This window comes from Falco naumanni, chromosome 5 (assembly GCF_017639655.2).
Source record: "Falco naumanni isolate bFalNau1 chromosome 5, bFalNau1.pat, whole genome shotgun sequence".
NCBI lineage: Eukaryota > Metazoa > Chordata > Aves > Falconiformes > Falconidae > Falco > Falco naumanni.
In genome coordinates this window covers 74301123-74316836 of record NC_054058.1, presented here as the reverse complement: position 1 = coordinate 74316836, position 15714 = coordinate 74301123, and the positions used below count along the sequence as shown (strand labels likewise).

Below are 15714 nucleotides of genomic sequence, written 5' to 3'. Positions count from 1 at the left end.
ATTATGGATTTAACCTGTAATCTGTTTTGTTGCAACACAGGCCTATCAGATCAAAACTTAACAGAGTGTTTGTTAACCATTCTGAGTCATCGCCTTCTAATTACAGCTTAGAAAAAAATGTGACAAAACATAATTAATTTAAAACAATATATAAAAAAGATACATGATCCATTATTGAAATAAAAGTAAAAAAGAAATAGTTGTTTTCATTTTAGTATCAAGAAAAAAAATCCATTAGGTACCAAGGACATATTTCTAAAAGAAAAATATTGTACAGAAAACCGAAATTTTATGTATATTCACACAAAAAGTTTAGAATCTTTTCAGTGGTTGTAAATGTTCAACGTTTATCTACAAAGAACTTCAGTCAGGCATGGTTACGTGTTGTCCTGAAAATCAAATGTTAAAAACATTCTGTGTTTTTATTTGGTATTTCAAGGGTGCGATATTTACCCAAAGAAAATGTCACGGAAAACTCTGACGGCACAATATCCTACATGCTGCCTAACATTGCTCTTTTTGAACCTGAAATGTCTGTTGGGACAGAAAATGATACCATCACCTGTCTCAACCTTGCCGTTGTTGTAAGTAAAGAAACAAAATCATAATGTTCACATTCAAATGCTGAGATACTGGAGGAAATAGGGGAGAATTTAGCATTAGTTATACTGAAACCACCACAGGATAAGTTTCCTCTCTATGAACTCAGATGACGTTGAGTGTCAGTTACACTGAGGACAGCTGTAATACTATCTTTAAAATATATATATATCATAATTCTGAGGACATATTGCATATATATTAAGGTTTCCTTATATTCCCAGGGTAATCTTAATGGTAAATGAAAATTGACTTGTTCCTGTCAATGGAAGCAAAGTCATCAGTTTGGATGGGATGTATCAAAAAGCATCCTCCTACTCAATTTTAGCGTGGGAATGAATCGAGTCTGTGGATGGATTCTCTTTCTATGTGAGGTACAGCATGAACAGCGCAAGGCAGATTTGCCATACTTTTTCCATAACCTCCTCAGTCCTGCTTTGCAGGGGAGGTTGTATTAAATCCCATGCTCAGTGTATGCATGGTCTCACTGCTGCAGCTGCTTGCTCCCCGTGGTGCCCCTCAGCACGACTGCAATGGCATCCCCTGAGCTGTCCTTCCAGCCAAGACCTGAGTCCTCCAAAGAAAACCAAAGGGGCCTCCACCTAGAGTAGTGCTAGAGCCTTTTCAGTCTAGATGTTTTTGTGCTATTACAGGCTGAGAACGCTTGCCCTTGACCAATGTTCACAGTTTTCATATTTATATTCAGCCCTTGTTGTGTTGCCTGGTTGTTCTGTACTAACTCTGTGGTGCCTGCGTGTGAGTGTTCAGGATTACAGTGAGAGAGTGGCTGCTTCAGACAGAGTGAAGGGATGCTTGGTGTAAACACAAAATCGAATCATACCAACAATCACAGAATCATAGAAAAGCCCCTATTGGAAGGGACCTCAAAAGGTCATCTGATCCAACATTTTCTGAGAAAGGAAGCCTATGTGAAATTTTCTAGCACCCTGTCCAATTGTGCCTCGTGAGGGGGACTCTACGACGTTCCAGTGATTGACTGTTGTCACTGCAAAAAAATTTATTTTTTCTACCAAGACAAAACCTTTCCTGGTACAACTTGTACTACTTGCCCTTTCTCTTCTCCATGCCGCTCCTTATGAAGAAAAAGCCTCCATTCTCTTTGTAGCCACCCTTTAAATATTGGAATATTATGATGAGGTCCCCTGAGCTTTCTTTTCTCTAGGGAGAAAAGGCCTAATAAATAAAGGCAAATGACCTTATTCAGACCCAACATACTCTGCCTGTGCCCTAATTTAGGCCAGCATCTCTCTTTTGAAAAGGTGTTCTTGTTTCCTAATCTCAGAGTCCTTCATTTCATGGTACTAACACTGCTCAGCTTTCACACTTTGGATCACGGAGCTTGTTTCAGGGGAAATAGTAACAGAGGATCCAAGACCCGTTTTGCTGTTCAGAACCTCATGGGTATAAGCCTGAATTCCCAGAGAGGCTCTGCCTATTCCCTTTGACAGCATTGACTTTAATCTAGTACAGCCCACCTTTTCTATCGCAACCTTTTCATCAAAACACTTAGAAAGGCGTTCAGAGAGATGTTTTTCACACTTTCTTTACCCTGAGAGGATTGAACCCACATCTCCTCTATCTTCTAATCTTGTAATATCCATGCTTTTTACTTACTCTATTTTCAAGTTCAGACAAAAGTGAAAGATTCGTAGGGTTGAGGGGGGCAGGAATTGAGAGCAAAAGAGACTCTTCATTACTATCTTCATAACACAAAGTTCAAAGAGATGTCCCACTAATGGGCCTAGGCTGAGCACTTGCTCTAAGAGAATCACTTGTTTTTACACATATTTACTTACAAAAATTCTTATAATTTCCTGCTTCACCAGACAGCCAACATAGATAATTTCTGTTGGCTTTCCACAAGCTATTGGGACTTGACTTTGTGTTTATACCTCTGCAAACGTTCATTGCAATTACCACTGGTAAATCTACATTGTTCTTCATCGGATTGGGAAAAAGCTATGCATTATTTAGAATTAAAGCTGTTCAGAAAGGGCTTGTTTGTTCCAAATATGTATTCTTTCTAAGTAAAGAAATGATAGAGATTCAGCACTTGGTCAGTTTTATGCAAGATGCAGTTGCGTTGCTGCTAGTGTAAGAGCAAACCTAAACCACTTATCTAAGCCAGTAAGTAACAGGCTTGTATCTTTTTACTTATATGTTTGTAGTGTGAATGAGTCTGAAGTATGTGATGTATGGAGATGACAGAAAAGAGGTAGAAAACTGAAAGTGGTATAACCCATGTAACAGATATAGGGATTTGAAATTATTACTTGGAGGTATTAAAAAGCTGTTTGGCCGTGGTCCTGGCCAACTGGCTCTTGGTGGCCCTGCTTGAGGGGGAGGCTGGACCAGATGAGCTCTGGATGTCCCTTCCAACCTCAGCCCTTCTGTGATTCTGTGATTAGGGATGATCTAATGAACTCATGTAAGCAGTAAAGACAAACTCCTTCTCTGTTAAGTTATGCCCAGTAATTGTTTTGTTAAGGAGTGTCAGTTTTAAGTAGAAACTTAAATGACAGTGAGCTCCAACTCTGGAAAATGGCTTTGCTCGAGATTTCTTGGAGTCAGACTCTGTACATTTGATCCAAAGCACATGCAGAATTTTATGCTAAACATTAATTTTATTGCTGTTTTAGGCTGCACCTTCCTTGTACACAAACACATTTATACAACTACTATTAAACACTTGGATTAAATCTTCTAAGTCATCCATGCTACAGAACAGAACAGTGAAAGAATTACTGTGGGGATACAAAGATCCATTCTTAAACAAGGTCCCCTTCCCCTTGGACCCAGTTCTGGGAGTCTTCTACCCGGTAAGTGAAACCAATGAGGAGGCAAAACCTTCAGTTTTCAGTTTTCATTCTGTGAATAAAAGTTAAGGCAGCTGCTATGAGTAAGAAAAATCTGACAAAATATGACAATCTGGGTCAGTACTTCTAACTCTTATTCCTTCTTCTTGTGTCTGTTACAGTATAATGGGACATTCGATGGACTTTACAAAGTCTATACTGGGAAAGAAGATATTAAGAAAACAGCAATAATTGAAAGCTATAAAGAGAAAAGGTATGATAGCATACGTATTTTCAAGGTATGGCTTTTAAGGTTTGATTCGTTAAGAACTATAGATAAATGGAAAATCTTCAATAATCCAAAGGAAGCTAAATCAAGCCCTGGGTTTAGCAAAACCACCTCTCTCTTTCAGCTATTAGTGATCCTGTTAGGAGCTTGGCTTTAAGACAGTGATTGATTCTTTGATACAAGTAGTTCCTTCTGGTTTGCATACTTCAGTAGCTAGATCCCTTTATCCTATTCTAATGCATCATATAGTTTATCTGAATAAATGAATGAACACCTCTATCCTCTGACTTTGCTAGTGGATCAGGCTTATACTGGAGCAGTTATATTTAGCAATACAGGTAATTAAATGGATTACATTGTGTAATATACTACGTGCAGCATGACTTTTTTTTTTTTATTTTAAAGGAATCTTTCGTACTGGGAAGGTCACTGTGATTTGGTTAATGGCACAGGTAAGCCTATTAAAGCTTTTTAAAACTTCCACACATTTCTTTATATTACAAGGTAATAATGAGAAACAACATTTAGGTTAATTGCCCTGGGCTTTGACAGTTCTGTATTCTTTATATTAAATGTCTATATAAATATGACTGTATACATATTGCTACTATGCATGCATATGTGTGTATCTATTATAATAAGTATAATATGTCGATGTATGCTATTTTACATATACATGTACACACATCCTCTTCAGATAGAGTAGATGTGGAAGAGACTCAAGAAAAGAATCCAGCTCTGTTTCTACTTATTATCTTTATGGTACAATATAACTAAAATTCATTTTCTTTGCTATAGCAGTTGAAAATTACCTTTGTATTCTAATAATATACATTCATTTAAAGTGTTGAAAAACAAAATTAAATGTACCAGAATAGACAGATTTTTTTTTTTTTAATTGAGATGTGAAAACAAATTGAGGTGACAAGGAGAAGGCTGTCAGACAGGTAGTTTGGAGGCCATGGGAAGAAGAAGTAATTTAGTTTGGGATGAATAAACTGGAGAGGAATATTTTTGAATTTGCTTTTGGAATGCATGTTGAATTGTTTAAGATACACTTTTTCAAGATGGTATTTTTATTTTTGATGAGTGAAAGCATTGCTTTGAGGACACAACAATCTCTTGAGCTGAGGCTGGCAGATGTCATGGTGGAGGCTTTTGTGGAGAGTTATAGGTCTTCAATGAACGAGTATCAAAACAAGCAGGTTTTTTTTTTTTTTCTTTTTTTTTTTTCCTTTTCCATTTTGCTTTACATGGCAAGTTATTTTGAAGTATTTCAAATATATCACAAGAACCTGAGTTTCTGAGTCAGGAAAGATTAGTTCATTTTTAAACTATGTCATTAATTCTATAAGAGGCAATATGTTCTTAGGTTCTGGGACTTTCCTTCTTTCTTATGGAGCCATTTTTCCCAGGATCAGCTTTCTGTTTTTTTCTTCTTCCACAGCTGATGGAATTAACATACTCAGCTAACTAGACTAAGTGCTCCAGTACAGGGAAAATGTGGAGCTTTTCCTTGTTAGCAAAGGTTATCACACGTTTTACAAGAGCATTCAGTGCGACTGCTCAGGAGAGACCATGTGTTTAGAGAAGCAGCAGGTTTAAAAAGTCTTGTAAGTAAGTGTAAGATTTCCTTCATATCTTGTAAGCTTTCACACCACAAAGCACAGCACATGTCATATAAGTAAATATCTGGATAAAAATATTAAGCAGTATTCTTGTATGGGACTTAAAATTACTCCTTATTTGCCAACCTTCCAAGACTGCCAAGATTTAGAAATAGTGTGTCTAAGGTGAGCTTGAATCTTCTTTAAGAAAAAGTGTTTCTGTCAGCAGTGGGCAAACGGCAGTGTGTAATTTAGAATTCTTGCTCTTGCTAACTAGATTCAAAGATATCATAGATGTTTTCAATCCCTTGGTTATGGCTGCTGACTAAGAAACCAAACAGAAATTGTACCAAGAAGTAACAAATGTACTGGTTAAAGGTTTCTTACAACACCTTTTTTTGGAAAATGGCAGAGATTCTGGATGCTTGCAATGCAGAAATATGCATCTGAACTGGCTGTGTTCTTTTTATAGAGAGTGGGGAGAAAGACACCACCAAAGCTCTGGCCCTCTGACCTATTTTGCATCTCTACCACGGCATGAGATGGACTGTGACCTAGATGTGCTTCCTTCTCTCCATTAGCTATGGAGAGGATCTCAGCTTAAAAAGGAGGTCTGCTTGAGAAGCTTTGGTGAATAAAGGTTTAGAACTGATTATTAAACAGGCAGATTCAGTGTTTATTGTAAACACTGAGTACCATAACTGCAGGTGAACCAAACACCTCTAGAAAGGTTAAGGCCTTAAGACCGCATAAATCTTGAAGCAATGGCAACAGCTATTTGGATTCATATTAAATAGGATTGGGTTTTGTATCATCTGTTTTTAATGGGCTTCATCATATAGCTTCACACAGTGACCAAAAAAAAAAAAAAAAAAAAGCTGCCATAATTTGGTTTGCTTTCAAAAACAATACAATCTTAGCTGTGGAGTGCCTGCCACTGTGCAATAACTGACATAAATATTTTCCCCATAAATGACTCACTTTGTTTACCTTTTTCACAGCATTATAGGAAAGTAACACCTCAGTATTGAGCTAGAAGTTAAATCATGTCTCCTAAGTGGAATTGCTTTCAAGGTCTTTTTTTATTTTATTCACAGATGGGGCATCATTCCCACCATTTGTTAAGAAGGATCAGGTACTGCGCTTCTTCTCCTCTGATATTTGCAGGTAGGCTGGTCCCTTCCTGGTGTGTGTATAACACCTGCCTGTGCCACCTGGATGCTTTCTCATTTCGGAGGGCAGCAGCAGTGGCTCTGCTTGGGCTTAGGTTCCTGAGGCAATTCAACGTAAATGTGTCACCTTAAAACAAGTAGATTCATGAGCTGTGCTCATCATTCAGAACCTGATTCTACTGCTTCTGTTTATGTCAAGTAGCAAGCTATTTAAGGTGTGGTTTACTTCAGCCAGTTACAGGTGTATAATTCAGGAATATCTGATACTGTGGTGAGTTGTTACTGATCTATGAAAGACATTGATGGCCACAGGGTTTAAAGTCTTGAACTTAGATCAGGAGCCAGCCCAGAACCTGCCTTACTTGGTCTGAGAAGGCAACAGGTACAGCAGGGGCCAGTTAGGTCCAGCTTTGACATTTCTGCAGAACTTCATCTATGCAGAACAAGATTTACTGTCATCCACTAGATACTTAAAATGTTCTTCTCACAGGATATTTTTACAGTTTTTATTTTTATATATTTACAAACATATAATACTTCCCGTACTGATGGGTTTTCAGTCTGCTGCTTCTGCTGTGGCTATCCAGTGACCCTGAGTTCTCCAGTGGGATCATTGAAAACAATGTTAAAAGATGTAAAGTGCATCACAGACTATTTACTTTGGGAGATTCAACCCCTTTATTTTGCTGCCTGGAAACAGTTGCTTCCTTCTAACTAGGTTTAAAGTGGGCTATCTGCAGACTGTTTGTTTTTTTTTAAAGATCAGTGTTTTTACATGAATTTAAATTTGTATGTGTCTGAAGTAGTTGTATTCCCAAACAGGAAAGCATTTCACAGGTCTTAGAAAAGGGGATTCAGTGCAGAATAGAAATTATAAAATTCTTTGGATCAGTTGCACACAGTTTGCAAGATATCTCTGGCCTTTTAATTCTCACATTTAATAAACAATGAAGAACAATAATAAGTGCCCAAAGGTCATGGAAACGGGGTCATGGAAAGTGATTCTGCCCACATTGCAAAACCCAGAACCCTTATTTTGTTTGGACGCAATACAAAATGTTGATACCCTGGTTACATTACTGTGTAACAACCATATCTCCATACCAGCTGATAATGTATCAGCAAAAAGAAGCTTAAGTGGTACTCTGATTCATATGCAATGGAATCAAGTTGTATGCAGAATGTTGCCTGCATCATAAAGCTTAGTTTAGTATCATCGGTTCAGCAAGAACCTATAACAGAGCTGGCTTATATTGGTAAGTATCTGTACTGTAGTCCAAAAACTTTCCAAAATTTCATAATAACAGTGGGTGTAAGAGTGTTTAGGAAAAGAGCTCTTGATTAATTTTTTAGATTTGTGTATATTATTTATTAATGGTATTAATATTTTTGTCTTTTTTGGATATTGTTTTGCTGACCTCTGAGCTTGTACATCCTTTTGTGAATGTGAAATATTCTCCATTACAGAGGAACACTCCTGCAAACTGCTGAACAGTGTGAAGGAAGCCTAGACATTGGCTCCCTGGAGTACTTGTCTCTTTTAAGAAACAGCCAACTGGGGGATCCTTAAGGAGTACTGCCATGAATTCAGACTTTTAATCCAAATGACTGAAACATATTTCTCCTCTTTTATATTCAGGTCGATCTATGGGGTTTTCCAGGGCAAGCAGGATGTGAAGGGAATCACACTCTATCGCTTCACAGTTCCTCGTGAAGCATTTGCATCGCCTGCTGAAGTCGAAGATAATTATTGCTTCTGCAAAGATAAAGTTATATCAAAGAACTGCACAATAGCTGGAGTCCTAGACATTAGTGCCTGCAAAGCAAGTACGTTAGTGACATGGTGCCACCAAACAATCCATTTGACTGGGGAGAAAGCACATGTCCTGTAGCTGAAGTGTTACTCAGGGATCCAGGACATTCGTGTTTGTCTGTGAATTCTTCCACAGACTGCCTGTGAGACCTTTAACATTTCTGGAGCCTCATTTCCCAGAATAAGGAATATAATATTTCTGTATTTTGTATAGTGCTATACAAAATGGTGATACTACAGTTTGTATACTGAAACTGCAGGAATGCATATATAGAAAGGAAAGTAGGGGGCACTGTATAAAAGCCAGAGATAGTTACAGTCCTTGTATTTGTGATAATTCACACACACAACTATATGCACATGCAGAGACTGAGAGACACTACTGGCCCAGTTCAGCATTGATATACTAAAATAAATATATACAGAGTCTGCATTTGGTGCAGAGTCGAAAGCATGGGTTCTCTTCAGGCTTGCTTTCTATTAAAACAAGATCATGAAGTTGGGGGGAAACAGTGACAGCCGGGTCCTCACCTCAGCATGAAACTGGGAGCACTACCAGCTCCACAGTGTAGACATGCAGGATTTGTAACTACAATTTATTTCACCATGCAAATTTTTCTCATGACAGTAGAATCACTGAAATGCTTATTTATTTTTTTTTGAGGGGGGTGGGGGCAGGGTGTGGGACTATTAGCATTTTTATCAAGACTGTGTGGCTATATAAAAACTATGTTTGAATGGAAAATATCGCCTCAGAAGGTGATCACTGAAATAAGACTTAATGATTCAAGTGAGGTTTTTTTTTTTTTCAAATAGAAAGGCCAGTATTTATCTCTCTTCCGCATTTTCTTCATGCAAGTGAGTCTATATTGCATGATGTTGAAGGCCTGAGCCCAAATGAGAAGGAGCATGAGACGTTTCTAGATGTAGAACCTGTAAGTCCAAATATTTAATAATTGTAATTCAGTAAACTTGTAATGTTCGAATTTAATTGTAGTACAGTAGGCCTTTTACCAGAGGGACAAGCAAAAGATACAATCGTGTCATGTTTGCTTTTGCAAGATATGTTCACAAAAGTGTTACAGTTTTAGCAGGGGAAATTTAGAACAGAATTCGTCTCATAATGACCTTCAAAGTTTGCAGAATTAAGTTTTGAATTTTCCTTATTGGAAATGGGGGGTTAAATAGATTCTGCAAACTTTGAAGTATGCTATAGCTTTTCTATGACCTTCAAGTACTTTGAGAAAATTTTTTTTCTATGAAAGTTCTTCTGTTACTTGTATATTTAAGGATTTTTTTGTTTTGTATGGCAATCCATTTTTGTATAATTACTATCTTAACTGAGATTAAATAAATATAGAACAATTTACTTCCATCAAAATTGCTAGAAGTCCAAACATACTGGTCTAGAACAGACCTAATACAGTCTTTGTGATGCGGATTGTCCAACAGAGCTCCCAAACTGAATGAATTTATGACAGCTCTGATTCTGATTGCCTCCAGTTTTACCTCTACTTCTGTTTCAGTGATTTGGATTCTTAATTTTATTTACCAAATTTTTGTGTCTTGTGTAATGAATTCTAAGGTTCCAAAATTTTATTTTGCTCTGAATTTGGATAAAAAGATAAAATTCAGGATACCTCACTAAAATATTTTTAGGCATATAATTTGACAACCAAGCTATGTAACTTCAAAGAGGAGATCTAAAGTTAAATCTTTTTTTCACCTTATTTGAAATAAGAGATGTCAACCAGAAAGTCCTAAATCTGATATGAAATTTTCAAGAATCGTACCCTGTCTTGTTTTTGTGGAGGATAGAGGGGAAAAAAAGGAAGTGGAGGGAAGATCTGACCTTTGTTTTGATATCTTTGTTCTGTTACGAAATTATTCTTTGCAGCCCTATGCAAGTTAAACATACTTCTTATTGAAAAAGAAAAATTATCTGATTTCTGGTAGACCCCCCCACCACCACCACCTAAACCATATTTTTATATGGAACATTTCACAGATTATTTAGTGGTTTTAACCTTTTTTTCCCTTCAGTTTTAACTGCAAATGACTAAAGTAACTATGGTAAAGCCACAAGATCAGAAATTCTGTGATAAATGGGAGACTCTTAGAATCATTAAAATTTTGTAACATGTAATATAAATTGAAATTTAAAAACATAAGGATAATGTGCTTTTTGTCACGGTCCATATTCTAGGTTTCAGCATCCAATTCAAAAATTTTAATTAATGTGTGGGTTTTTTTCTGGTTTTAGATCACTGGTTTTACGCTACAATTTGCGAAAAGGCTGCAAGTAAACCTTCTTGTGAAGCCTGCAGCAAAAATTGAGTAAGTACTACTTCATTATTTTGTTTTTAAAGACTTTTTTCAAGCAGGCTAATTGGTCTATGAAAGAGTAGGTAGAAATGGCTGAGGAAAGAAGGAATAAAAATAACTTTCCAAAGTCTTTTTTCTTTCTTGCAAAAATTTCAGTTATGACTGTTCAGAGAACATAAATTTCATCAAAAGAGCAAGACTTCTTGTGCAAGGCACTGCCCAAGTATTTTAACATACAATTGATTTCCCCACAGAAGCTTGCAAGGCGACATGTTCTTAAAAAGTAACATTCTTACAAAACCCAAATGGGGGCTATGAGAATGAACTAGAAGGCAAAATGTATTTTCTGAAATAAATCAAATGAAAGAGAGAGAATCTATGTGTGCTCTGTCACTAGATGGATTTTATCACAATGGTTGATGGGTCTCTAGCTGTTTCTTCTCTCTTCATTAGCCCAAATGTACATGTGCAGACATGCATTTCAGGATCCTGTATATCTGGCAGGTGAACACCACACAGATCCTCAGACCATCCCACCAACATCTAGCTGTGTCCAGCCTTTCTTCTTTCTGACTACCCACATATGGAAGACTAGACAGAAAGATATGATTACATGATATGTAAAATGGCTTTTATTAATTGCAGTCTTTTTTTTTTTTTTTTCCCCAGTCCAAAACTATACAGAAAAGGTAAATCTGGAAGGTGCAGTTAGAAAATGTAGAAATGTAGTAGAAATTTAGTTACAGCAGAAAAAAAAGTTAAGTAGAGACTGGGCTTATGCACCAAACTAAAGGTAACATGTAATGCTGTACATAAAATGTTGTACTTATTTTCTCATTTCAGAGCTTTATCAAAAGTTAAAGAACCTTATATTTTCCCCCTTCTTTGGCTAAATGAGGTTAGTATATTTTATGTCTATTAATCTTCAATGTTTAAACAAAATAAAACAAAACAAAACAAACAAAAAAACCCAAACAAAAAATAAAGAGAAAAAAATCCAAACGCCTAGCTTTTTCAGTCTTGGTGCCCTGAAATTGGACAATTAAATTCATGCTGTGATTTGCACACACCAAGAATATATTCAGCAAGTGAGGGCTTACATACTTACCTTTCACTGACATTTTTCTTGCACTGTTTCAGTCTGCTGTTATCGGGGATGAGAAAGCAGAAATGTTCAGAAATAAAGTCACAGGTCGGGTCCAGATGCTGAGTATTCTGCAGATGGCCTTAATGATTGGAGGTTCTGTGTTGTTCGTCGCATTCATGGGTTCCTATTTCATATGCAGATCAAAGAAATTAAAATAAGTAAGTAAGCACTAATGGTTCAGTCCTCATCAGTAACTTTTCCTCAGGGTCTCAAATTCAGAATCATTAGGTATTTAGATGTTCTTGTTTTGTGTCAGAAAATTCAGCAGTTGTTTTGTAGGAAATCATCCAGATAATTTAGCTAATGTTTTCAAATTCTCTTCCCAGTCTTAATCTTTCAGGATGCTTTTAACACACTCAGGAGAGAGTACCATGGAACTATACCAGAAGACCTGATTGTTGTGAATTTATGAAAATAAACATTTAACCCAAGAATGCTAAACCGTTCAGAAGTGCCCTCTAGTGCTTCTCTGGGACAGAGACCACACAGCTGTGGATTCCTGTGCCTTTCCAGGACATATTCCTTTCTAGGGTTCAGAGAAACCCCTGTAAATGACTTTTTTTTTATTAAGTGTTGGATAGGGTTTCTCACGTCTTTCAGTTATGCAACACTGACTAACATGACATGTTAGTCTAAACATCTCCTGAACATACCTAGCCCACTAAGACTAAATATACTCCTATCCTAAGTAGAATAACCAAGTGGTGGATATATTCCTGACATACAGGGAAACAAACACATTATTTTGAGTGATTTAAATGAAGTGCAGACATGGATGTTATGGTGAAAAGTATGCTGCAGCAATGACATTTTTAAGATGAAGACTTACCTCATCACATGCTGAATTCTGATTTTATTTCACTACAGGTAACAAAAGACTTCAGAGGTAGTCAGTGTTTAATTGAAATTTCAGCCAAGCAGCATGTTAAAATTCAGAGACAAAAGGTATGATTCAAGGCACAGTCAGTCCACATGCTATGCAATTCAACATGCTTTTCCTTTTTGAGAAGACCAACTCACTAACCCAAATGAGATGATGTTTCCAAAGGTCTACCACACTTCTGACATCACTAAAGAGGCCACCATGGAAACTATGCTTTCAAATAACTCTGATTATTTGAACTTTGTTACAAACTTTAAATGACATTCAAGCAGACTGAAGTTGAAGTTCAGCTGGATTTTAGTCCACCTTCTGCCATTTATGCAACTTGCTACGTTTTTTTCTTCTGGGATGTGCAAGACAATTGAAAGCCATTTGCTGATGTTCTGTCTCTGAGCACAGGCTGGGAATGACAACACCTTTGAGCTCATGCTGTGCTCTAGATGCTCTCATTGCAATATTTCTTTCTGTTCCTTCAAGGAACGGAAGTTGCTGCAATAGAACTGCTCTCTGTCCTCTATTCAGGGATGTGAATTGCGTTGAATGTGAAGTTTATTATGTAAAGTTACTGTTATACATGAAGTTAATAAAAAGACTTACTAAAACATGTGGTTTATACATTTTTTATGGAGATGGCTCAGACACGACACGACACAGTCATTCATATGGTGATGGAGCTCATCAACATTTGGCTCCACAGCTGTTTAGTTATCTGAACCACTCCCTAATTCCCAAGCTGCCCCACTGCTCTTTCTGTTGCCTCCTGTGTGCTTTACTTACTGGCTCTTGCTTAAACACCAGCCTCTGCTCTGCCCTAAACCCCGATTTGCCCAAGGCCTCCCTTAGAGAATGATCTGATATGTTACCTTTGAGGTTAAGAGAAAATAATCCAGAATGCTCCAGATACAGGAAAGACTGAGGTAATGATTTTGATTGAACACCAGAAGGTACCACTTCCTTGCTATAGAAGAACATAAATGAAAACAGGTAGCCCCAATTCTTCACTGATAAATCATCTGCCACAAGGAAATTTGTATAACCATTTGTTTAATGAAGTGCATCAGCTCGTAGACAAATAGCAAACACTGCCATCTGCGTAAATAATTCACTTTTTCATCTAATCTGTATGCCATATCTTAGAAATGACAGTCAATGGGGCAGATATTGAGTGTTGTGGGGTCTTTCCTTCCCTGTGGATTCACTGAATTCAGAAAGACAGCCAGAGTTCAGCACTTTCTAAGATCTCTTCTTGGACCTTTTATCCCCTTAAATAAGAGCTGCAAAGAAAAAGGAAAACCAAACATGGCCAGCCTCTCATAGCCTGGTGCTTGGAAATAATGCTACAATGGACTTTAAACCAGAAAGGTTTGCCTTGCTAGTAAAGGACAGTATCTTTGGCTTGTTATCTTTAGTAAGGTGTGTTCACTCTTTGCAAATAAAGGGGAAAACCCAACAGACTAAAATGCTGTTGTTTTAAACCCCTGCTCCTTGCGAACAAACTTGTACAGCTATCAAAAGAGCTGATGAGTCACAGAAATCCTAAGAGATTATTCTTGAAGGTAAGGTCTGTGTAGTACATGACTGCACTCTTTCTCCAGCTGTGAGCTGGAAATGCAAAGTAACAGGGCAGGAGACATGGAGGAGGCATGACCCTCAAGGGAAACTCTGCTCTCACTTATAGCACCTGTGCATTTGATTACTCACCATGTTTGTTAGTTAATGAAAAACAAGACCTTTCTCTTGTGTCTACATTATTACTGGTGTCGTATGTGATGCTCTGTTCTTGTATTAGTCTGGGGACAGTTTGACCCAGCTGAAGGACCTAGAGTCCTATGGACTGGCCAAAAATGTATGAGGACAGCTAAAGTCATTCAGTCACCTTCCTCTCTGAAACAAGCACACCTCTGTTGTGGTTCAAGCAAGTTTTTATAATAAAACTAGTCTTTAGAGCCAGAATCTAACAGGGAGATCTTTTGACAAAAGGAACCACAGCAATGCTCCTGTAATTTTTGACACTAGCATTTCAGCTTAATCTTTTTTAGCTTCAAGTCCATTGTCAGCAAGTTAGTGTTTGCTCTACTAGTGTTGTTTAGTGCTCTGTGGTGTTCCAGCAGCAGCAATCCAGCAAACCAGGCCATGATTTTAAATGTCTCAGGGCCCAATTTTTCATGCACACAAATACGTTTGTTCATATGTATAATCTCATTGACCTTAATGCAGGTTTGGACTTTTAAACTATGTTCAGCACCTAGTCTGCACTTGAATTATAATTCATAGTTATTTTGTCTAAAACATCAGTTACAGTTATTGTTATTCATGTTATTAAGGCTAATGTTAAGTATTTACATTTGTTCAAACAGTGCAGGATAAACATTTATTAGAAATGTTAATGAACTCATTGCAAATAAAATAAAGCTGAAACTCTTTTTTCTCAGATCTTCATGTCCAATTGTAAATAAAGTCTTTAATGTTGAATAATAAAGTCCTTGTGTTTATCTTCTTGGTACTTTGGATGTGTTTTCTTTTTCTAGAGAATGATTTTATAAATTGATGACTAAGCGAGCTTAGGGGCTAACCTTGTTAGGTCATTGTACTCTGGCACATCACAGCTGCTTAGAAGTGCATTATCACCTTTAGTGTTGCCGCACAATGTATTATTAATACCAGCGACATACAACATTTATGCTCTAGATTACAAAAAGGAGGAGACTGTGAGCAGAGCTGAGCACCACCAGCATGTCTAAACTGAAGAAATTCTAAAACAGTCCCAGGAAACCAAGCTCAGAGAGAGAGCTGCTTTCAGCTGCCTGTGGAGGTGTTGGCAGCATGGTGTTAGCACATCCAGCAGCACGTTACATCATCCTTTGCTGGCTCTGCTGGCCCAGCAGGTTGGGTGGGAGCCGAGCCTGGATACGCCCGCACCTCATGTTCCCCACACACCCCAGATCCTTATGGGCGAAAATCACTGGTGAAAATCAGATCTGACCCAAGATCTAACAGCCCACATACTTACACCCCAGAGCAGGTGTGCCAGCTATTGATTTCTAACTGAAATCATGCTTTCA

General features: G+C 37.5%; 1 protein-coding gene across 5 annotated transcripts in view; it reads left to right on the top strand.

Annotated features, from left to right (window-relative positions):
• Positions 1–15152, top strand: part of CD36 (CD36 molecule) — an 88062-nt gene extending 72910 nt beyond the window's left edge. For 4 of the 5 annotated variants that reach the window (XM_040595694.1, XM_040595693.1, XM_040595692.1 and 1 more), the window contains exons 4-14: positions 440–584; positions 3261–3440; positions 3599–3690; positions 4111–4157; positions 6410–6479; positions 8124–8311; positions 9114–9232; positions 10561–10634; positions 11466–11520; positions 11763–11927; positions 12637–15152. In XM_040595694.1, coding sequence (XP_040451628.1) covers positions 440–584; positions 3261–3440; positions 3599–3690; positions 4111–4157; positions 6410–6479; positions 8124–8311; positions 9114–9232; positions 10561–10634; positions 11466–11520; positions 11763–11927 — 1135 coding nt within the window. In that variant the 3' untranslated portion in view covers positions 12637–15152. The other variant, XM_040595696.1, reaches the window with a different exon arrangement.
• Positions 15153–15714: the final 562 nt, after the last annotated feature.